Here is a 23,834-nt window from a genome sequence, read left to right on the forward strand (position 1 = left end):
CATAATTGCTTAACTGAGGAAATGCAATGTACAACTTGGCTGATGTGCATCCCAACTTAATTGGGCAACAGAACTTCCACCTCCAATAGAGCACATAAAAATGGCTGAGTCATTGTAGCATGTGGGGAAAGAAGTGTGGATTTTCTCCTATCCTTCTGCCCCAGGTTCTTTATAGAACAGAAGTAAAGACATTGACGAAAGAACATCACCAGATACCACATCTTTCTCTTTGGACAGTCCAAAACAAAGCCTAAAGTGTTGGTTTCCCTAGCGCAGAGGTTCTCAAACTGGGGGTTGTGACCCTCAGGGGATCGTGAGGTTTTTACATCGGGGGGAGGAGGTAATGAGCTGTCAGCCTCCATTTCCAAACCCCGCTTCACCTCCAGCATTTATAATAGTGTTAAATATAATAAAAAGTGTTAATCCCACAGCACACTGGGCTGGTTGCTCACCTGAGCCATCAAAGCCACCATTTCCAGAGCCAGCTCCTTATTGACAGGGAACCTCCCATTGGCTATTTCACTGCTGACCTGGAAGGCCAGCAGCAACCGCTCTCTATCTGTCTCACCTTTTGCCTGGTTTCGAAAATACAATCTAAAAAGGAGAGAAATGCAGAGGAGAAAAGGTACCAGGCACTAGGTGCAAACAGAGTTGAAATAACCATTATTTTCAAAGTGAGTTTTGTGCATTAGAAAGGAGTTGTGCTGACAGCCCTGAAGACTAAAGCCCTCTATTCATGAACAAGGAGAATAGCTTTTGAAGCCATTCCAGTTTGTGAGCCATCCATTTACTGAAAGTGTCTAGTTAGCTTAGCAATATTTTATAAAACTGGGGGAAGAGATTTCCTTCTTTCAAGTACAGACATAGATGGTATTTATTAGATATCCTGTAACTCCTCCACCTATCACAGAATCCAGATCTAGCTCTGACTAAGCTACGAGGGGAATATTGCATGAACCTGTCGTTCCATTCCCTTACTTGTGTATGGGTGTTGATACAGAAAAACTTGATATTTAATTTTTCAGCTCCTAAGGAGGGCTTACTTTTGCCAGCAGTGTGGAACCCTTCAAAAGGATGTTCTCACCTCACCCTCACCCACAGACAGCTCTCCATTGGCTCCCTATTCCTTTCAGAGTCCACTTCAGAAATGCCCTTCTTGTGTATGAAGCCCACCATGAACTCAGTGCAGCTCTCCCTATGGATCTCTGTCTCCTACTTCCCTACTGTCCCATCTCATGTAGCATCTCTCTGTGTCATACAAGAGCCTCCTCCTGTGCAGCTCCTGCCATTTAGAACGGGCTTTCTGTATTTTCTTGTCCCAGTGACTTCGTTTCATTGCAAGGCTCCGGCAGCCTACATTTTCCCCCAGCAAGGTAGACCTATACTTTTTCAATTCTCTCTTCCTCTTATGTAGTGTGTATTATTTAATTTTGTTTCAGGATCCAGTCTGTCTGTCTGGAGCGACACATAACTTTAGTTGTACTGTGTAAGGAGGCGCCCTGGCTCCCCGCCGTACCTGAGGGGGAAGAGCCAGAGCAGGCACCTCTGTGGGCGGAGCCAGTACCGCCTGTTCCCGCCCCCCGGAAGTCAAGGGGCGGGACAGGAAGTATAAAAGCCAGGGCCCAGAGCTCAGTTGAGCCCAGGACGCCGAAGAGTACAGACGTGGAGCCCGAGCTCCCGCTCGGCCCAGCTTGCCTTGTCTCACTTTCCCGAGGAGCGCTGGCTGGACCTACCTCGGGCCAAGTATCCAGAGGAGCGCTGGCCGGACCTACCTCGGGCCAAGTATCCAGAGGGCGCTGGCCGGACCTGCCCGCCCGGGTATCCTGAGGAGCGCTGGCCAGACCTGCCCGCGCGCTGGTATCCTGAGGAACCTCAGCCTGAACTACCCTGCGCCCGCTGGCTAGGAGCCGCCAGAGCCTGTGTCCCCCGGGTCTCCAAGGAACCTATGGTCTGGACCCGCCGGACTACGCCGACGGAGGACAGGTACCAAGGGAGGGGGAAATTGGAAGTCCCGGGGACGGCTGACTACAGTCAGGCGCAGAAGGCCCCGAGCCTATGGCCGTGTGTATCGGCCAGGATCCCCACTGACCCACCTGTCAGTGTGTTTCGGTGTGGAGCCCTACTGACCACCCTGGCAGTGTGTTTCGGTTGGGAGCCCTACTGACCACCCTGTCAGTGTTTCGGTTGGGAGGCCTACTGATCACCCTGTCAGTGTGTTTCGGTCCGGATCCCCACTGACCGCCTTAGCGGCGACCGCCGTACCAGGCCCCGGGCTGGAACGCAGAGGAGTGGTGGGCCTGTGTTCCCCCTGCCCCCGTAACTGGGTGGCAGAATTCCCCCTTCACCCAGAGCCCCTGAGCTGTGCTACGGTTTGTTTGTTGCCCTGCCCTGCCTCAGAGGGCCAGAGCCTGAACTGTTTGGTGCCGCCCTGCCGAAGGGCCAGGGCCCTAGACTTTGTTACTGCTCTGCCCTGTCCCAAAGGGTCAGAGCCCAAACTGTTTGGTGCCCCGCCCGCCTAAGGGCCAGGCCCCTAGACTTTGTTACCGCTTGCCCTGCCTCAACGGGCCCAGCCTGAACTGTTTGGTGCCCGCCCGCCTAAGGGCCAGGGCCTCTAGACTTTTTACTGCTCTGTCCTGCCCCAAAGGGTCAGAGCCTGAACTGTTTGTGCCCCGCCCTGCCTAAGGCCAGGGCCCATAACCTTATTTGTTTGACCCTCAGTACAGGACCGGCGTGGAACCCGTCCGTGCCTAGAAGATGGCCCCTGGCTCCCCGCCGCACCTGAGGGGGACGAGGCCCGAACCGACGGGCTTACATACTGTATCTAGTTTTTATTTGGTACCAAGTCTATTATATCTTTCACAGTGTATTGATTTTATCTTTCGCCCATATACCCCTTCCCATACATTTGGGAATGGAATGGAACCAGACTAAGGGTTTGTCTATAAGGGAATTTTTCTGGTATTTTTCTGCTATTTCTGATTAACTCTGTGTGTGGATACTTTTATTCCAGAATACAAGTGTTTTATTCAAAATTAACTCCGTGTGTGGACACACTTATTCTGGAAGAAGAGTGGATTAAAAGTTGATTAAGCTAATCAAGAATAGTTAATGTGCTTATTATTATTTATTTGTATTATAGAACCCACAAGCCCCAGTAATGGACCAGAACTCTATTATGCTAGGTGCTGTAATAACACAAAACATACAAAGCCCCAAGGAGCTTACAATTTAAGTATAAGAAAAAAGATGGAGACAGACAGACGGGGAGAACACAAAGAAACAATGAGACCATATTGGTCAGAACACCAGCCGCCTAACTATTGTCAATTTTTTTTGTAGGCTTCCCAACAAAGCAGAGTTTTGAGGATGGATTTAATGTGGATAATGACTTAGTTTTGCACATGTTTATGGGGAGTTTCTCCCAAATATGAGAGACAGCATGAGAATGCTTGTTTTAAAACTTTGTGGTGATGGAGGCTGATGTCATGGGCCAATTGAATGTGGGAACTGACTTTTGAATACTGAATGAGAAATGAATGGTGGGGATGGGTCATGAAGGGCCTTGAAAGTAAAGACAAGTAGCTTTCCATTATTCTGGATTAGTTTTCACCTGTAGACCAGCCCTAAGTGAGTTCTGCCAGTTTTAACAGTACAGTATTGTAAAAAGTTATAGGCCTTGTAGGCGGATCACTGCTCTCAATAAATATTTAATGACTCCCTCAAATTACTCAGACCTGAGGAAGAGCTTTGTATAGCTCAAACTTGTCTCTCTCACCAACAGAAGATGCTCCAGTAAAAGATATTACCTCACCCAAGTTGTGTTTCCCTCAAACTATGCACAATACCTGCTTTTATAGGTCAGCTTCACTATTCTTGTGCTACCTTCATATTTCCCAGGATGCAGTTCTTTCAAGGCTTGTTCCCATTTTGAAATAACATCACAGATCTGTAAAGAGATCACAGAGAGACAAGCTGACTCAAAGCTTGAATGAAAAGTACGCAAACAAACTTTGTGGGGTTTGGGTATGGGAAGGAGAGAGTAGATCAAGAACGCATTCAGCCAGGAAATGACATACAATTCAACCATACATTTTTTTCTGCTAGACAACACATAATAATTAGAGATTGGCCAACTGAAAACTCCAGATCCAAACCTGGGAGGAGTTTGGATGTGAATTCTAGTCCCGTGCAAACTCCATGAATGGCCTGTGTCTATATAACAGATCTTGGATCTGATATTCAGAATCCCGGGTATCACCAAATTTTGGAAAAGTTTGGAACTGGATCCCAACTTTGCATCTCATGCATCTTTGCATCCTATCTTTAATAATAACAAATAACTCCTCTGGCCTTCAAACAATCACCCAGCCTTTCCAAGCTCATCATCAGAAGCAAGCTTCTCCACAGCAGGACACACCAACTCAAAGTGGCACCAGACCCTGCCAAAACAACAGATGCAAAACCTGCTTACATATCTCTCCTGCTACAATGATCAACATCCCTCACAACACACCTTTCAAGATCCCTGGGTCCTACACATACCTATCACAACATGTGCACCTTATCCAGTGCACTAAATGCCCTCAATAACAACTATGTGTGTGAAATTAGACAATCACTATTCTCTCGAATAAACTCACACAGGAAAATGATGAAAGACAAAAACACTATATCTCTTGGGTGAACACTTTTCACAAAGTGATCGCTCTATATCTGACTTCCCAGTCCTCATTCTCAGAGGAAATCTGTACAACACCTTCAAAAGACAAGCCTGAGAGCTAAACTTCATAACTTTGCTAGATGCTAAAAATCACAGAGTGAATAGAGACACTGGATTTATGGTTTATTACACCAACCTATAACCCACTAAAAACCCTCCACCAAGCTGCCTTCCCCCCGCACCCTTCATTTTCCATCTTATGACTAGAAGGGTGTTAACTAGCCACTTCACCTTGAATGGTCCCTTGAAATATGCGTTAACTACTTGTGCTAAACAATCTGCTCCACCTTGTATTTAGCTGTGACACTCTGACCATGTTTCCCAGACCTGAAGAAGAGCTCCGTGTAAGCTTGAAAGCTTGTCTCTCTCATAAACAGAAGTTGGTCCAATAAAAGACATTATCTCACCCACCTTGTCTCTCATCTATTAAACACTGCAGTTCTAGTTACCGTCTCCAAATTACTCCACTCCTTTTGCTACAGTCCAGTAAAGATCTGTTACCTCCTTAACATAGCAATAAAGGACAAGTGAAGAGCATAAGAGGCTACTTGAGTTAACTGACCAAACATCCCAACTCCTTGAGTTAAGGTTTGAGGACCCCTTGGATAATACCCAAACCAGCTGAGCTAGTGCCCTTGGTTGTCTAGGACCCCGCTGGGCACTCTAACATTCCATCTTCCTAAATCGTGTTTCTATCACCAACAAAGCTCATGATCATATGAGCTATATCAGGCTGAAAAAGAGAATCACTTGTCTGGAGTTCACTGTGGCATTTCCTCAGAAAGTCACTGAAGCATTTTTCTTCCTACTCTGTAAAGTACTTTTAACACTATGATGCTCTCTAACTTTGCCACAGCAACAAATTCCATGCAGCTGGGACACGAGTCCTCTTCAAAGCTGCCATTGCTAATGTTGTTTCATCAGTCTCTAGGTGGCATAAGTTGTATCTTAGATGCAAGTGCAACCTTTATGCTAACAGGGAGGATGGGCTCTCCAAAGTCACTGACAAAATTTGGTCTCTGCAAGGCATAGCCATTGTGTCACCCAGTTAACCAGCCAGCCATCAAATTGGCATGAGGGTGATATCTACATACAGAAACTCTGGATGTCAGGTCTCTTCTTGCACTGAGTGAAACTTCTCATGTTGTCTTAAATGCTTGTATTCTCCTACATGGGCTTACTCCTGGGGGAATTCTGTGCCACTGTGCACACACATAAATTATTGAACTGTGCATATTTTTTATTTTTTGTGAAGAAAAAAGCTGCTGCTGGGAAGTTGCTGCAGTTCTCCCTTTTTCCCACCAGAGGATGCTTCGTGATAGAACAGAGCAGCTGCTCCTGGCCATCTAGGAAAGAGAAAGAGCCTGCCTTCTTCATAGCACCTGTCGGGCCAGGTCAGGAGACATGGGCTATAGGGAGACAGACAATGTGAGGGATCTGGGGGGTCAGATTGGGGGTCATAAGAGCTAGTGGGGGATGACAGACTGGGGCAGGGACTGAATGGGAGTTGAGGCGCAGAGCCATGGGGGGAGGGAGGTGGAGAGCCACATGGGGATGGGGATGGGGGTGCAAGGCCACAGAGAGACAGGAGGGTGACTGACTGGGGGCAGAAACACCTGGGGACAAGAGGAGGGGGTGCAGGGACACACAGAGATGGGGGGGGAGTGGATGTCTGAGTGGGGCTGGAGGGACACATGGGGAAAGGAGCAGACGTGCCTAACTGAATGGGAGAGGCTAGAAGTCGGCCTGGGTCTGCATGGGGGAAGCTCCCTAACAATCTCTCCCCACCCCCATAAAAAACCTGTTCCATGCTTTTCCCAGCCATACCCAACAACCCTCCAAGTTCACACCCAGGCTCCTTCCTAGAAATTACTTCCTTCTCCCTCAGCTCCTCTGTTACCCTTGACTCCCCCAAGTCTTTGCACTGCTTCTGAGGGGTGGAGGTTCTGCATTGTAGTTTAAAAGAATTATTCATCAGAGTTCTGTATTAATTTGCCTAATAACGAATCTATTTGTCAAAAAACATTTCTTGAATCTTTTTTGTTATCTGTACTGTTACAGAGATACTTGCTGACAGGAATTTTGAAAAAAATGACCAAAAATAATTGAAACTGGTGTGCTTATATTCTGTTATTTTGACAAATAAAATATGCAGAATTTTGCAGAATTTGAAAATATTGTGTGCAGAACTTTTAATTTTTTGGTGCAGAATTCCCCTAGGAGTAACTGGGTGCACTGTTGTCAATGGAAAGTTAGGACATATTCAGTAACATTGCAGGAAGTACCTGGTACCTTCGTCAAGAGACAGTATGTGTGTATTTATCAATCTGGTCACTGAGTTTGAACTAGATGTACCTGGCATCCCAAAACACAACAGGAACTTGACTAGCATCTAAAAGTGTAATGTTAGATCGTGCTAGCTAGCTCATTCTGACTAACACCATGTAACACTCTAGTCAAGACAAGGCAAGTTCTACTTCTGCTAAGAAAGTCAAAGCTCCTCACTAGGCTTTAACTCTTGCTTTGTCTTGATTAGACTAGTGGGGAGGGAATTACCTTCACATTGCCCTGCAGGCAGTGCTCCAGATCCCTGCCAGAAGGATCATCTGTGAAGAGAGAAAACCCAGTGTAGGATGGTTTCCTCATTCCTGTCTCCTGGTTCAGCCGCTGGAGGAATTCATCCACTGTTGAGGAACCATCAAAACCCACAACCTGAAACGGAACAGGAAATTAAAATAATTAAATAAGTTTATCTTGGGGGACAGAACTAGCCACAAGTGGCGAAAGAATGTAAACACTAGCAAGACCCCAGTGCAGGACTCAATTACATGAGAGGTATCTGGTGCCCATGTCTTACCTGGTAGGTTCCATTCATGAAGTGCACTGGAATGCTGAAGGGGAGTGAATGGTGGAAGGGATTCCGCAACAAAATGGACACAATTTCCATTCGCGAAGGCTTGGCTTCCCGCTCTCCAGTGTGCAACGTGCGCTCCACAGACCTCTGACAGTAGATGGCATACTTGCCTATTTCACTCCTAATCCCAGGGTGAGAGAGTGACAACACAAACGCATGCTTTGGATACACTTATTGTGCCCATTACCATTTTCTTTCCCCAGTAACTCTCTCCCCTGGCATCTCGCTCAAGTGAAAATGTGTGTATTTTCAAGTGTCCTTATTCACCTCTACAGAGTTGGAGATTAGATTTGATTCAGATAAACACACGAGTTAGGATTGAGATCCAAACCTCTTCAGTCTGCAAAACAAAGCTAGATGCTAGGTTCTTTTGTAAGATTTATAGAATTTTCTGCTTCCACCTATTGAGATCCGGGAATGGGTGGCCACAAGTCTGCCCATGTCTAAAAGTCCCTCTCCCGGTTGAAGGGCAGGAGTGGCTGAACCTGGGACTCAAATAATTCCAGGGGACAACTGCAAAGAAAACAGGGCCATTATCAAGGAACTGGAGGGCGACACTGAGCAGAGAACCTGGACAACACTCTCTGTTCCTCAGAGGTGTCTAGGGAACCAGCAGACACTGCCCAAAGGAACTCTGCCCAGATACATGATTGAAGGGAGGAACGGAAGTAGGTCCCAGAGTCGCAGAGCACCTCCCCATCCAGCATCCTGCTCCTGGTTTTATAAATAGCCACTTTAGCCAATTCCAGGAGGAGTGTGATGAGGAAGTCTCGTGACTTCGTGGGGCCATGGACAGGGTTTGCATAAATCAGGAAGCGGAGGGAAAAGTTCAGGCAGAACCTTAGGAGAAGGGGCTGCGACCTAGTGCACTCTAAACAGACATGCTCCAAAGTCTCCCTCACACCACAAAAAGGGCAAGTGTTGGGGATAGGGGTGAACCATGCCTAGTACAAGCCCGTGCTCATCGCTTCATGAAGGAGCCGCCAGCTGATATCCCCAGCAAGCTGTGGAACCAAGGTGGAATACAGGCTGGCCTACTGGGGTTCTTCACCCTCCACAGATGGCAAAAGTTCCCACCACTTAGTATTGGAGCAGGACAGTAGGGTGAATTTTCTGCTTCCATCTGAGCTGGCAATACTGTGAGAATACCTCTTTCCCTTTTTGGAATTTTGGCATTTCCAATTCTGGCTGGAACCAGCAAGTGCAGAGGCAGCAGCAAAGAAAATGAAAAACATCGGCTAGAAAGATTATACAGACTATTTCACATTCCAGGACAGGGTTGATTTGAGTTTTTGACAAAGGTTGTATATAAGCCTGTGTTTGAAATGACACAGCTGTTTACCCACATTTAGTCTTCATATAGCAATAAAGCACAACAGGGTGTGCATTACCTGGCCACGGATGCATGCCCCAAGAATATGAGGAGACCCCAGGCTGAAGTCCAAGCTCCTTAAATTACCCAATAAATCTATTAACATACAACTAATGTACACCCTAGAATGGCTTACTGCTGTTAAAGAAGCTCTCATTGGTTGTTTTCTTGTTGGTGTATTTGTGGCAGGAGTGTGGAGGAGATTAGAGTGTTATGCAAGATAACCTTCCACTTTGAAACATAATTCCTACTAAAAGGATGAAAGGGTAGGGAGAAGGTGGTGGAAGATCCTGTTTAGTTTTAAATAACTTTTCTTATCTCTTTGGAATTCAGTTTGGGTTTGTTAACCCAGGGACTCAACTTTTTTTTTTATTTCCCCTCCAGCCCTCTTTTCCTGTCCCCTCAGAAGCCCTGCTGACCTTTCAGCAGCATTTATCACTGTCATATATACAGTCATATGGACTAGGAAACATTCCCACTGAAAAGTATATCAAAAGTGGCTGAAAGATGGCTTCTGATCAAGGACAGCCTGGCACTTTGGGGAAGGCTTCTTATGTCATCTCCATCCCCAACTCGCCTTTGCATGGCTCAGTCATATATAAGCCTTACTGTGCTACAATCCTGTAGTTGAAGCAGAAGGGATTTGGAGGCAACATAGCCAGTGAAAGAAGATGGCATGCTATTTACCTGGAGTCTGCATGCCGCTGCAGGTGTTGTTTGATATACCAGAGGAAGTGGTGCTGAGGAAGAAAGAGAGGAGCACACAAAGCCAGGAGCTGCCAGCACTGGGAAGAGAAATGGGCAAATAAGGTGCAATCACTCCTGCTCTGCTCTTGTTGCCAGTTACCCTTGTGCAAGACACTCGGGCCAAGAATTTGAAGAGTGACTAGTGATTTTTGGGGGCTTCCATTTTTGGGGTGTGCAACTTGAGATGCTTTAAAGGGGCCTGATTTTCAGAGGCAGGTGCTCAGCACTTTCTGAACATCAGGCCTCTTTGGCATCTCAAATTGGGCACTCAAAAATTGAGGCACCACAAATCAGTTGTCACTTTTCAAAATCTTGGCCACTGTAACTAGAGCTGTGTGAATAGTTCCCAACTACTTATTCAGTGCATGTTGCTTTTTTATTGTCTGCAAACAGATCACAATTCTCTCAGAATTACTCATTATTTCAAATTATTCATAAATTTCTCCTGCTGGTCATTCTTGCTCTCTACATGATTTAAACTGGGAATATTACAATCAAGAATCCAATGGACACTTTGGCTCAGATCCACAAAAATATTTAGGATCCCAACTTCTACTGAAATCAATGGAAGTTAGGGACATAAATACCTACGTGGATCTGGGTCTTTGAACTGTAACGTGTGCAGGCAACTAACTTAATAAGCACATCACAAAATTCAAAATGCACATTCAAGTGTATTAATCATGCTTTTCATCCTGTTGGCTAATTATATCACAATCAGAGATGGAACCAATACCATGTGACTTAGGTAACTATTCAATGCAACACAAACTGCATTTTGCAACTGAACAGTATTTGGAATTTGCTTTTGGTGAATAGTTGAGCATTCAACCTAAACATGCTTTTGCAAGTAAATTGCACTACTCAATACTTTTCTTTTCCTTTGCACATCACACTTCAGATTATTTTTGCCCCCACAAACCTAGAAGCGTATAAGGTGACTAGTCTTTTATGGGGACTAGACTTATTGCTAATTATTCAAAATATGGATTTTTAAAAAAAAAGCTTGCAGCCTGGAAGTTACTGAGAAAAGCTCACCTGAATGACTGAGTGGTTCTGGGGCTGCCGGCAGCTAGTCTGTTTAACCAGTTGGCAGTAGATTTCATTCTGCAGCTCAGTATGTGTCAGACAGACTTGCAACGCTGTCTGGGCAAGGGACACATGGTAATCAATAGATGGAGCCTCCACAGGGACATTGATGAACAGCTGACAGGACTACAAAAAGGGAAAATCAGCATGTGTAGTAATAAAAATACTTCACTTTTTCCCCACAGGACCTTCCAGCTCCAGTATGGCTCAGAGGGGAAATGAATTCTCCAAGGTGTCACAGCACATCAGTGGCAGAAATAGGGAGAAAACCCAGATCTCCAGACTTCCACGACTGTGCTCTAACAGAGGGGTCGGCAGCCTTTCAGAAGTGCTGTGCCAAGTCTTCATTTATTCACTCTAATTTAAGGTTTCGTGTGCCAGTTATACATTTTATATTTTTTTTTATGGTCTCTTTCTATAAGTCTATAATATAGAACTAAACTATTGTTGTATGTCAAGTAAATAAGGTTTTTTAAATTTTAAGAAGCTTCATTTAAAATTAAATTAAAACACAGAGCCCTCCCGACCGATGGCCAGGACATGGGCAGTGTGAGTGCCACTGAAAATCAGCTTGCGTGCTGCCTTCGGCATACGTGCCATAGGTTGCCTACCCCTGCTCTAACTTCTACTAGACCAAGCTTCTCTCATACAACTTTCTCCCCTGGCCTTATATGCGTCATATGCAGACTGCACCTCAAGTAGCCCATCCTTTGCAGTACGTGGAGAAAGCTACAATCATGCAACATTACACAGCAAGAAAAGCCAGGAACAGAATCCCTGACTTCCAGCCAGCCCACTCTTCTAGCTATTAGACTATACTCCCACTGCATCGCTGTTATGACTGGGGTCTACGTATGATACTACACACAGGGGAGTTCAGATTACTCCATTATTATAAAAGGCATCTTGGTCACACTTGTAAATCTGCCAGTAGGCTTCATGGCTTGGCATACCAAGGGTGCTACAAATTTAAGGTAAAATACTCAGAGAAGGTGCCTTTATAAATGATAAAATACTGCAACAGTCAACGGTAATGACCCCAAACACTACAGTGAGACTAGTGTCAGCTACAGTGTTTCAGACTATTCTGTACAATACTGTAGGTTTCTTTTATAAAGATCTATTATCCCATTTTGTAGAAGGGAAAACAGAAGCACAGAGGTTAAGAAACTTTCCCACTCTCACAGAGCAAGTGAGTGATAGAGCCATGATTAGAATCCATTAGTCCTGAATCATTCCATTGCTCTAACCCCCAAAGAGAACTTCCTCTGTCGTATCTCTCGGGTCATTGAATGCAGTTGTTTTTAAGAACCCGCTCCACTGCTACCTGCTCCCCTCAGCAAACCTGTATTTCCTAAGCCTATCCTTGCTTTCTAGTCTTAGGGCTTGTCTACACTTAAAACGCTGCAGCTGCACCACTGCAGTGCTTCAGTGCAGACACTACTTACACAGACAGGAGGGTTTCTGGTAATTCACCTCCCCGAGAGGGTAGCTAAGTCAATAGGTGAATTCTCCTGTTGACCTAACCTTGTCTACACTGGGGATTAGGCCGGTTTAACTGTGTTGCTCAGGGGTGTGGATGTTTCACACCCCAAAGCGACATAGTTATACCGACCGAATTTCCTAGTGTAGACCAGGCCTTAATGTTGGCATTAATGTTTTCAGGGCCCAAAGCAGAGGCAGAAGGGTATCAGGTGATGAGCTGCCTGTCCCAGGTACCCTGGCTGGAAGGCACTAGGTAGTCTGACAATAAGTTGTTCCTTCTCTCTCCAGTGCTGTATTGGAGAAGAAGATAGACAAGTCCTGCAATTCAGAAGCCAGTCCAAGGGTTCTTTGCATAGAATAAAATACACCTGGTAGACAGACTGGCCCCTTGTATTACAACTGACACATTAGCTCCATCTGTGCCAACAGTAGGGGCAAACAGAGTCGCAGTAAATGTCTTGCACAGAGCTTACCCCTCCCCTAAAATAACTGAGTAGAACATCTAAAATCTTGTATAATGGTTCTCTAAATACCTTGAAGAGCTTGAGGGCTTCTGTCTGCAGTGCCTCTGATGGCAGAGTAGTGAGTGAGGTGTGCAGTCCATCCTTACTGTAGCACAGCATGGGGTGTTTCCACAAAGGAGATTCTGAGTGGCAGATGAGGTAAAAACATGCAACTTCACAAATGTATCAGTGTAAGTTTGGTACAAGGTGAGAAGGAATCTCCCAGCAAAATCTCCCAGAGCCTCTTCTGATCCCTACAGAAAAAGAACCTGGCCCAACTAGCAGGCAGTTAGGGCAAGCAGTACTACATGGGCCACATTAATCCTTAGTGTCACTCTATTGACTCCAGTGAAGCCATGACACTCAGGGTATGGTTACACTTGCAACTTCAAAGCGTTTCCGCAGGAGCGCTCCTGCGGCAGCGCTTTGAAGTGCGAGTGTGGTCACGGCACCAGCGCTGGGAGAGAGCTCTCCCAGCGCTGCAGGTACTCCACCTCCCCGTGGGGATTAGCTTACAGCGCTGGGAACCGCGCTCCCAGCACTGGGGCACTGTTTACACTGGCGCTTTACAGCGCTGTATCTTGCAGCGCTCAGGGGGGTGTTTTTTTCACATCCCTGAGCGAGAAAGTTGCAGCACTGTAAAGCGCCAGTGTAGCCAAGGCCTAACATTGGCCAAGTAGCTATGAATGCCAGCAAGTAATGCCAGATGGCTGCAGAGAGCAGCCCTGCAATTTGCCACCAGGCCATCTGAGAGCTTCACACAGGCTGGACTGTGGTGGGAAGCACCTCAACTTGCTGATGCACGTGAGAGACCGATTCTGTGAAACAGACACATGCTGTTGGGATCTTTATCAGTGGAAGCTATTATGGGATATTGATCAAAGCTCAGAGACAGCTATATGTCTGTATGTGGGTGTTCAGGAGAGAGTATGTGCGTATTCAGGGGTGTGAGAGTATGTGTGCATGTATGCATGCACGTTGGCACAAGTATGCATGATATGTATACCTCAGAATGTGTGCAGGCAATATGTGTGAACATGTCTATATGGGAACGAGTAAGTATATAGGTGTGTATGAGACACTATATGCATGTGTGTGGGAGTGAATGTATGTGGCTGCGAGTATGTATCCAGGGATATGTCAGTGTGTATGCATACATACGTGGGGAGCTGTGTGTGTGTGAGAAACAGTATATGTGCATGCAGCCATGATACATGGGTAAGTGAAACACGAGGCAAACCATGCCAGGGAGTCAGAGATTCAGACTTTTGTCTCTTAAGTTCTTATTTATTAAGAACATCCCAGATTTGGATTAACTTTCTGTGCTCAATATTTACTATAGCTTGATCTGCAATGTAAGAGGAGCTGCAGATGCTTTGATAAATTAATTGACAGACTAGGTTTACTGTAGTGCCTGAGTCCTTTGCTGAAGTGCTACTGTATAATTAGAGGTGAAAGGCACCCTATCCCATTACTGATCTATCGAGCTATTCCCTCTTCTCTTCTGTGGCTGGATTCTAACCAGTGACAAAGATAACCATTCCTCACTCTTTCCCACCATAGAAAGACATTTTGGGTTTCTACTTACGTGGGTCTCCTTCTGCATCCAGTAATTTTCCAATTAACTGTTCATATGCTGTGCCCACCTTGGCACTGCTGCTGCCAGCTGCTACTGTCAGATGGTACAGCCATGTATCCTGGGGATAAAGGAGAGAACAGCATGAAAATAACAGGTGATGCTGGAAACCCAGTGACATTTCACTGTCATCTTTATAGATGACCAGCCATCAAGGTGCCAAAAGCTAAGGGTCACCATTAAAAGTAAATATATTTCTCTCTCTCTCACACACACACACGCTCTTACTCACTCTTCACTCGTTTAACTTTTGGCTCACCCAAGTTTCAGTTTGACCAGAGGCCAGCAATGGCTCACAGGTGGGCTAGCTAGGTGCTTTGAGGCTATCACTTCTCATCAGGTCATAAGGGATGGAGTAAGTCAGGTTTGGATGGGGCTTCTGAATTTGGAACAGCTGAGCACCATGCTCCAAGGATCCCCCACCCATTGTCTAGGAGTAGTGGTGCACAGTGCATGCATGTCTGTCTCACTGCTGTGTGAACTGTGCCTGATACAAGACAGAGGCCTGCAGGATTGTGGGTGGAGAGGGACTGGGAAGGTAAGTCTTTCTGCGGTGATGATTTTTGGTGGGGTTTGGAAATCTTGGTATCCTGAGCCCTCAGCTGCAGAGAGGGCAGCAAAAATGAAAAATAAATAGAAGGGAAAAGAAAATCATTAAACCTTATTCAAAATCTCAACCCGCCTGTTGGGGTTGAGTTTGGGGGAATTTTTGGGTTGGTTCTTACTTATCCAAACTGGTTTAACCATCTATATTTTCCACTCACTGGTGCCAAATTATACCAGCATCACATATCTCTGCTCTTCAAAGACATCAACTCATACCTTCTCGTGTTTGGTACCAATGAGTAAGTAGGTGGGACTCTGATCCTGCGGGTGAATCACCAGGGTGTAATGGGATGAGAGGAGACCCCCTGCAGTGGCTTCATAATCTTCATCCGAGTCACAGGAACGGTCCACCTCCTCCACCTTTGACTTGCGTATGTGCAAATGCCCCAGAGGACACTGGGAAAAGGAAATGAACTAAGTTAAGTATCCTATCTTTGTGTAGAGAAGATGGAGAAAGAAGAAACTGAAACCAGGAAACCCTGGTCAGATTGCTGGGAGTGCTAGAAAATGCACGAACTAAACTATAATTCTATGTTCAAATGGTATAAAAGTGATAGTATCATTTTGCATTTCTGTAGCACCTCTCCCCCTTCTTGAGCCTAAAGTACTTTACAAACTATAGCCCAATCCTTCTCCCATTATTATAATTGTCTTGTACTAGCACTAGATTCCCAGTCAGGAATTAGGGCTTTTATGTCTGGGTGACTGGACCCTTTAAGGAGCAGGATCCAGTGCACATGGGACTCATCAGCTGCCTCCTAATTGGCTTTATGTGAAGACACCTGGGCTGTAGGGAAAGGGCAGCACAGGTGAGAACTGTGTGATAGCAGGGTCAGATTCAGAGAAGGGCAGGTGATAGCTGCCTGAGGAGAAAAAGAGAGCCCCCAGGAGAAACAGAGGAGAGCTGTACAGAGACCCCGTGGGAAGAGCAAAAGGTGAAGAAGTTGTTGATGAGGTTTGGGCAGAGGTGGGCAGAGCCCCTGCTGAGTTACAAGAGAACGTGTACAGAGGCCTTAGGAACAAGAGGAAGAACCAGCTGATTAAGTGAAGCTGAGCCTGAAACATGAGAGTGGATGCTGGAGGGTGAGTCCCAGGGGCAGGGGTAGGACTCACATGGGTAGGGAGGACTGGGTGAGTGGAATGCTCCAGGAAGCTCTCTTGCAGCAAGGCTTAGAGGAGGGCTTTGGGAAGCTGAGCCCAGAACAAGGGCTTGACATTCCCTGAGCAGGGGTAGGACTTGCAGGCACAAAGACAAAGGAAGTGAGAGAGAGACAAGAGGAGCGATCTGGGAGACAGCAGGAACATACTTCGTTAATTATGTGTCTTTGGTATTTAAAGACTATTAATGTATTTGTATTTCTAGTAGGAGGTGTAGACATTTTTGCAGAGTGGGAGTTACTAGTTGGGGCTGAAGTGAGAGACAGGATGGGATTGTTGGAGTAAGAAAGGAGAGTAGGTAAAGGAAGATAGAAACTACATGAGACATAGCAGAAGGAACACAAAGTACCTTGTCCTCATTATTTCGATAGTAGTAAAAGGTTTTCCCAATCAGTGCGCACCAAACCAACTTAGAGTGACCATGTTTCACCTACAAAACGACAAAGGAATGAAAGATTTTAACCTAGGGACTGGATCCTACTGCATTGCCAGCAGTAGTTTTGGGGATTTTTTCTTTCCATTTAATCTGTTGTTGGAAGGTTCTCTATACTGGTTACTCTGAGCTAGCGTAAACTATCTTTCATTTGTGATCCCTGCAAAGATGCAGGGAAACATTTTCAAAAGCACCTAAGCCAGTTAGATGCTTTTGAAGATGGAATGTAGGTGCCTGAGTAATTGTGGGTATGTCTAGACTTCACAGAAAAATGTGTGGCGCTGAGTCTGAGCCCAGCTCAAATGACTTGGGCTTGGGCTGCAGGACTAAAAATATCAGGGTAGATGTACTGCTCAAGCTGGAGCCTGGGCTCTGAAACCCAGAGAGGTGGGAGGGTCTGCTGTTTTTAGCTCTGCGGCCTAAGCCCCAGTCAACTGACCCAGGCTCCAAGACTTGGTGCCATGGGTTTTTCTTTGCAGTGTACACATACCCTGAGATCCTTTTGAGAATTTTACCTGTTGTTATTGTGTTTTGAAATGCAATATACAAAATACATGAATAAAAATGTTTAAATAATGAAAAATATTCAGTATACCAAAGCAGACCAATGGACTATCTAGTCTAGTGACCTTTTCCCTGTTACAAAGGAACAGACCAGTGGCCCATGTAGTCTGGTGACCTATCTCCTATGGTTCTCAACCAGGGGTACATGTACTCCTGGGGGTAGGCAGAGGTCTTCCAGAGGGTACATCAACTCATCTTGATATTTGCCTAGCTTTACAACAGGCTAAATAAAAAGCACTAGCAATGTCAGTACAAACTAAAAGTTCATGCAGACAATGACTTGTTTATACTGCTCTATATATACACTGAAATGTTAGTAAAATATTAATATTATATGGTAAAAATGAAAAAGTAAACAATTTTTCACTAATAATGTGCTGTGACCGTCTGTATTTTTATATCCGATTTTGTAAGCAAGTAGATTTTAAGTGAGATGAAACTTGAGGGTACGCAAGACAAATCAGACTTCTGAAAGGGCTACAGTAGTCTGGAAAGGTTGAGAGCCACTGCCCTGAGCAAACTACAGACCAGCTAGACTTTAGTCTTCACTTGGACATTGGCCAGTGCAGCATGAAGGAGCCCCATAATGCATCTTATGCAACACTGTTCTATGGGGAGAATAACAAATTATTTCCTGACTCCAAGTAGTGATCATTTTTTGTCCGGAAGAATGAGAATCCAAAGTGCCTGGAAGTGTATCCTGACTAACATAACTGCTGATGCTATTCTTATATGAATAAGTGTCCAATCCATTTGAAAGCTTCCTAGATAATTTTCAGCAGCAAGTTCCATTCGTTAATTACATGTGACATTATAAAAGCATTTACTTTAATTGCTGTAAAATATTTTGCATTGTTCTTGCACTGTACTATTGGAGAGGGTCAATGTGTCCTGAAAGGGTGCTCTATTCCATTCTTCAATGTATATAATTATCATATCCTCTTTCCCTGATCCTTTGAACTTCACGAATCCACCTCTGCCTCTCTGTAACCCCCAAGTTTCCAGGGAGAATTAAAACACACACTTCTTGCAGTCCCTCAGTATATAAACCCAGAGGGCTGTTGTCTGTGAGGCCATTGGGTGTGGAGGGAGACTGACTGGAGTAGAGCCACCTACCTTGGTGAGCCAGCCTTTCACAGTAGGTTTGGCATCATTCTGAGGGACAGCAGCAGAGCCGGTCACCTGCACCTTGAGAACACTCTGCAGAACATGGATCCATTCTTCCAGGATGTTGGGAGAGTCTGCTGTCAGGAAGTAGGTCCTCTTTTCAGTGATGAGCTGGAGGGAAAGGAGGCAGGGAAATGTCACAGTCTGATCACGTGTGATTTCTCCTTCAGATGTTGAATTGTATGGTCATATGGTATTTTTATAAGAGTAGTTAACCCCTATGTCCTTGGCCAAATTCAAATTCAAATATTTACATGCTACATCTGTAAATTCCCCCAATATTTTTGCTGGATACTAGATTCTTCTTCATTTCCTCTCTTGTTCTGCAATGTTGCTGAGGTCTATTAAGTAGCTGTTATATGTCACTATAGAGATGGTTGCATTTTAGTGGTGGGTAAAGTACTGTCTATTTCTTTATTTATAAATCCATATTTATAGCCAATTTTTGCCCTCTGCCCTCAACAGCTTCCAAAGTGCTTTGGAGTCCTTTGAGAGGAAAGCTGGTTCCATGAATACAAGATATTATCATTAACTCTCAATTAACTTCAGTGCGAGAAGGGCAGAAGGGAGCTCACTCTATGCCAGTCCCACTCAGAATGCAAGGGAGGCTTTAATATCTCATCTCCTTTACAAAGAAGTCCCCCGGCACTGATGCCTTGCCCTAAGACAAGCAGGGCTAGTGATGGGCCTATTTCAAATGGTTTGAAGACTCAGTTTCGAGATGCACCCAAAATTGTAGATGTTTCTCCAAAGCTTATGAGAATGGTCTCACAAAGAAGATTCCTGGTACCACTGCTTTTGGTTGGGCCAGAAGCAGCACAATGACAGTCTCTCTCACAAAGGCTCAACCTTTCTTGAGAAGGTGCTGGCTGCACAGAGGGAAATGCAGAAGGAAAAAGTTATCTGAACTTCTTTAAACATCAGAAAGCTGGGTTTGAGCTTTAGGTTGCATTTTGGACCTTTGCTCATTTTTATACAAAACTGACTGCCTCCCCAAGCTGAAACACAAGGCAAATAAAAGCCAGGAAAGTCAATACACATCTGTCATGACCAAGTACACCAACCAGACTGAAGTAACTCCTCTCCCACTCAGCTCTGTTTACATCCTTGAGCATGTGGTTATGTGCAAGGTCAAAAGGCAATTCTCACCTGAAATGTCTGGGACCCTTCACCCCGAATGATCTGGCAAGAATAATTCAGCTCAACCTGCCCCTGAGGCTTGCGGATAACATCGCTCTGTGGAGAAAAAGGCAACATTCTCAAAAGGATCAGCACTAGCTTCACCCACCAGCTAGAAGTATGGAGTATGAGACATCACACCTGGATGCACCTTAAGCAACATGTGGCTGCCACCCTAGGGACAGACTGAGGGGGCCTCCTCCACCAGCCTAATGAGAACTTAGCTTCCAGGGACAGAAGTACAGCACACCCATGCCCACAGGCACCACCAATATGAGATATCCCCACACTATGCTAATCAGGAATGTGCAGAAGATGCAGGAAGAGCAGGATGCTTTTTATTTAAAACTATATCTCTGTTTAGGAAGTTTTAACAGATTTTAGAAATCTCTAAATGTCAGATACAATACAACAATCATTACAACAGTGAACTTTTGTTTAGAGGAACGTTATACGGTAATAGCAATCAGATCTCTCTTTTTAACAGAGTGTTAACATGTTACAGAGTGAGCATCTTCACACTATCCATGACATGTTCTTTTAGTGTTTTGTTTTGGCTTTTAAAAACATTTTTTTGAGTGAAATCTCTGATTACATGCATTTAACAGAACAAGTAAGTCTATCAGATGTTAATATTCAAAAAAATTGGAAAGGTGTGCTTTTGTTTGTTTGGTTGGTTGGTTGGTTTGGCAGGTGAATGTACTTTGTCTGAATATTGAATAAATGACTGTCTGTTTTGCTGGGTAATAATTGGTGCACTAAATTTTCCATAATAACTCCCATATTTTTTTTGATCAATTCCACCAGAGTTGAACTATTTTTCTTCCCCAGTGAGCAGCTATCAGTAGCAGAGCAGCTACTAGCTGATGAAAGACTAATTCTTAATTTCCTTTTGTATGATCGTTTCCACTAGGAAGTCCGCAGGAGGATTACCCAAAGTGAATCAATGAGTGGTCTGCAGGGCTGGCCTTTATGCCATCATTAGGATTTCTTATACTGTGCACTTTCAAGGGTACATTCTTACACAGGTATGGAAATCCATACAAGACTAACAAATTAATTGCCCTTTGGCTGATTTGTGTACAAGTGCATACTTTAGTAGCAATATTGATAGGCACCAGTTAACCTTGACTGGCTGGTGCTTCTTAGTCATAAAACTGGATAATTTCCTTTTCCTTTTTTCACCTTTAAAGCAGATGTTATTTGAGCCAAATGGGTATTCTTCAGAAAATGGAAACCCAGCCCAAGTTAAGTCTATAGAAAAGAAAATGAAATAATGGTAGGTGAAATATAAGATAGAAATTAGGAGTGCAAAGTGGGAATTGAAGAGTAAATAGCCAAAAACATAGGAACAAATAATGACTTTTTTTAATAGAAGTAGAAAGCCTGTGAGGTAACTGTTGAACCTGATAGACTACCAGAGAGTAAAAAGAAAATTTAAGGAGAATAAGGACATTGCAGGGAAGCTACATAATTTCCTTTCTGCAGATGACATTCCTCAGACCTACTCTTTTGATGTGTTTAAGATGAGGTGCTGGAATAAAGTGATAAATTTAAGAACAAGTTGTTGGGTGCGGATGGGATTGATTCAAGAGTTCTGAAGAAATTTAAGAATCAACTGGGTGAGCTGCTAATGAAGTTATAAAAGCAGCAGAGAATCCTGTGGCACCTTATAGACTAACAGATGTTTTGGAGCGTGAGCTTTCGTGGGTGAATACCCACTTCGTCAGACGCAGGTAGTGGAAATTTCCAGGGGCAGGTATATATATGCTAGCAAGCAAGCTAGAGATAACGAGGTTAGTTCAATCAGGAGGATGAGCCTGTTCTAGCAGAGAGGTGTGAAAACCAGGGAGGAGAAACTGGTTCTGTAATGGCAAGCCATTCACAGTCTTTGTTTAGTCCAGAGCTGATGGTGTCAAATGCAGATGAACTGAAGCTCAGTAGTTTCTCTTTGAAGTCTGGTCTGAAGTTTTTTGCTGCAGGATTGCCACTTTAAGGTCTGCTGTGGCCAGGGAGGTTGAAGTGCTCTCCTACAGGTTTTTGTATATTGCCATTCCTGATATCTGATTTGTGTCCATTTATCCTTTTCCGTAGTGACTGTCCAGTTTGGCCGATGTACATAGCAGAGGGGCATTGCTGGCATATGATGGTGTATATTACATTGGTGGACGTGCAGGTGAATGAACCAGTGATGGTATGGCTGATCTGGTTAGGTCCTGTGATGGTGTCGCTGGTGTAGATATGTGGGCAGAAGTTATGCAATCTCTCACCAAAAGAAGTTCTTTGATGGAGGACTGGAGGATAGGAAATACTGTATCTATCTTAATAAAGGCACTAGGAATAGGTCTGGAAATTACAAGAGAGTAAGACTTACTTGAGTACCAGAAAAAATTGTTGAAACAGTATTTAAAAAACAGAATTATTAACACTTCGAAAAGTGTGATATGTTAGAGAGTAATTAGCCTCGCTGCTGTAAAGGAAGAGACACTCAATTTTCCTAGCTTTTTGAACAGCTTCACAAAATAGTGGATAAAAGAGAGAACATTTGCTCAGTGTGTAGTGGTTGTCAAAAAGAAAAAAAAAGATGGACAAGGAAAGGAATAGAAAAGAACACTGAAAGTATTGTAATGCCATTACAGAGTTCAATTGTGTACCCTCACTTGGAAATATTCATTTAGCTCTAGTCACTCTATTGCCAGAAATGTGAGGACATGTCAGAGATGAGTAACACAAATTATTAGGGGCCTAGGTAGGCTTCTGTGTAAGGAGAAAATATAAAGACTGCAACTGTTTAGAGAACAGATGTAAATAAGAGAATGAATGATATGATGATGGTGAATTGGTGCTCCTCTTTACACTTCTTTGAATAGCTCTTTTTACATTAACTTTTTACACTAATAAATTTAAAATTGAAAAAAGGAAACCTATTTTTTTACCCAATGCATCTGTGGAACTCACTGCCATTAAATAGCAGAAATGTCAAAAGTTTGTAAGATTTTTTAAAAGAATGAGGGTTTATGGATAATGAAAACATTTAAAATTACCATAGGTAGGATTAAGAGAAAAAAAAAAAAGATTAAAACCCACTCATATATCAGGTCATAAGCCAGCCACAAACTGATGTAAGTGAGGAAGAAATATCCCCTATGAGGGGATAACTGTCCACTGTAGAATTTCTTGCGCACACACATACACCCCACCCTGTGACACATCTCACGTTGGCCACTTTTGTACCGAGGATACTGGACTAGAAGATCCTGTTAGCTGATTAGGCAATGCCTACATTCCAAGGAAATCATATGAAAGAAAATGTTAATGTTACACAGTTAAGCACTTAAAACTCAGGACGTATGAAAATTAAACTGGCAACACAATACAGCCCCTTGTGTGTATATACTGTAGTACTCTTTAAATGATCACATACCACTAGGTGGAAAAAAATGGTATGCTATTGTATTATTTGAGAAACTGTATGGGACCATGCAGGTAAAACACTGAACCATATGTTTGTACATATTGGAAGGGTTAATAGTCTGTGGTCAGTCCTAATTTTCTCACTTCTTCACATCTGAGTGCCTACCTGCATGTCCTTAATGTTGCACTAGCATTTATTTTTGCATTTGTTTTCATATTACAGTAAGATCAATGTGAGGATAAACATTTTTTTTTTTTTTTTTTTTGTTGCTTGTCAGTGGTCTGTATGCTGCCAGTCAACAAGTTTCAAGCATTCCTAGTGGATACTCATGTTACTTCACAAAAACACCACTACACAGGGTCCTCTGTCTGAACAGAAGAACTAATGACTGAATGGAGACTCCCTCATCCTTGGGGTTGTACCCCAGGGTCAGGGGTGAGGCACATTGGCAGGGTGGTGGGGGCAAGTCTGCACGCAGCAGGGGTGCGCCAGGGTTTCTGGCGCCCTGGCGGGGGTCCTTCCGCGCTCCATCGTGCAGCAATTGCGGGGGGGTGTCCTTCCGCGCTCCCGGTCTTCGGGGCACTTCGGCGGCGGGTCCCGGAGCGAGTGAAGGACCCGCCGCAGAATTGCCGCTGAAGACCCGGAGCGCGGAAGGACCCCCCGCCACCGAATTGCCGCCCCCCCAAATCCTGGTGCCCTAGGCGACCGCCTAAATGGAAGCACCAGCCCTGACTGCAGCTGCCCATGTGGTCTCTGTTATGTGAATAAACAGAGGATTTCAGTTGCCAGGGCTATCCATGTGGCACCTTTCACTGGTTAATGAAACTAACTCAGACTTCAAGCGGC

The 23,834-nt window shown here is 44.5% G+C and overlaps 2 protein-coding genes across 5 annotated transcripts in view; one reads left to right on the forward strand and one right to left on the reverse strand.

The window, feature by feature from the left end:
- Positions 1–7,366, forward strand: part of PIGH (phosphatidylinositol glycan anchor biosynthesis class H) — a 43,482-nt gene extending 36,116 nt beyond the window's left edge. Inside the window, exons 4-5 of one of the 4 annotated variants that reach the window (XM_075065384.1) lie at positions 5,976–6,114; positions 6,782–6,994. In XM_075065384.1, the coding sequence (XP_074921485.1) occupies positions 5,976–6,114; positions 6,782–6,825 (183 nt within the window). In that variant the 3' untranslated portion in view covers positions 6,826–6,994. The other 3 variants (XM_032774759.2, XM_075065382.1, XM_032774760.2) reach the window with 3 other exon arrangements.
- PLEKHH1 (pleckstrin homology, MyTH4 and FERM domain containing H1) overlaps positions 1–23,834 on the reverse strand; it is an 89,283-nt gene that overhangs the window by 17,968 nt on the left and 47,481 nt on the right. Inside the window, exons 13-24 of the mRNA XM_032774746.2 lie at positions 19,544–19,630; positions 18,344–18,505; positions 16,580–16,660; positions 15,289–15,468; positions 14,419–14,527; positions 12,861–12,973; positions 10,792–10,968; positions 9,694–9,791; positions 7,578–7,755; positions 7,277–7,432; positions 3,846–3,946; positions 453–594 (exon numbers count right to left, since the gene is read on the reverse strand). Coding sequence (XP_032630637.1) covers positions 453–594; positions 3,846–3,946; positions 7,277–7,432; positions 7,578–7,755; positions 9,694–9,791; positions 10,792–10,968; positions 12,861–12,973; positions 14,419–14,527; positions 15,289–15,468; positions 16,580–16,660; positions 18,344–18,505; positions 19,544–19,630 — 1,584 coding nt within the window. The remainder of the gene's footprint in view (positions 1–452; positions 595–3,845; positions 3,947–7,276; positions 7,433–7,577; positions 7,756–9,693; positions 9,792–10,791; positions 10,969–12,860; positions 12,974–14,418; positions 14,528–15,288; positions 15,469–16,579; positions 16,661–18,343; positions 18,506–19,543; positions 19,631–23,834) is intronic.

This window comes from Chelonoidis abingdonii, chromosome 4 (assembly GCF_003597395.2).
Source record: "Chelonoidis abingdonii isolate Lonesome George chromosome 4, CheloAbing_2.0, whole genome shotgun sequence".
NCBI lineage: Eukaryota > Metazoa > Chordata > Testudines > Testudinidae > Chelonoidis > Chelonoidis abingdonii.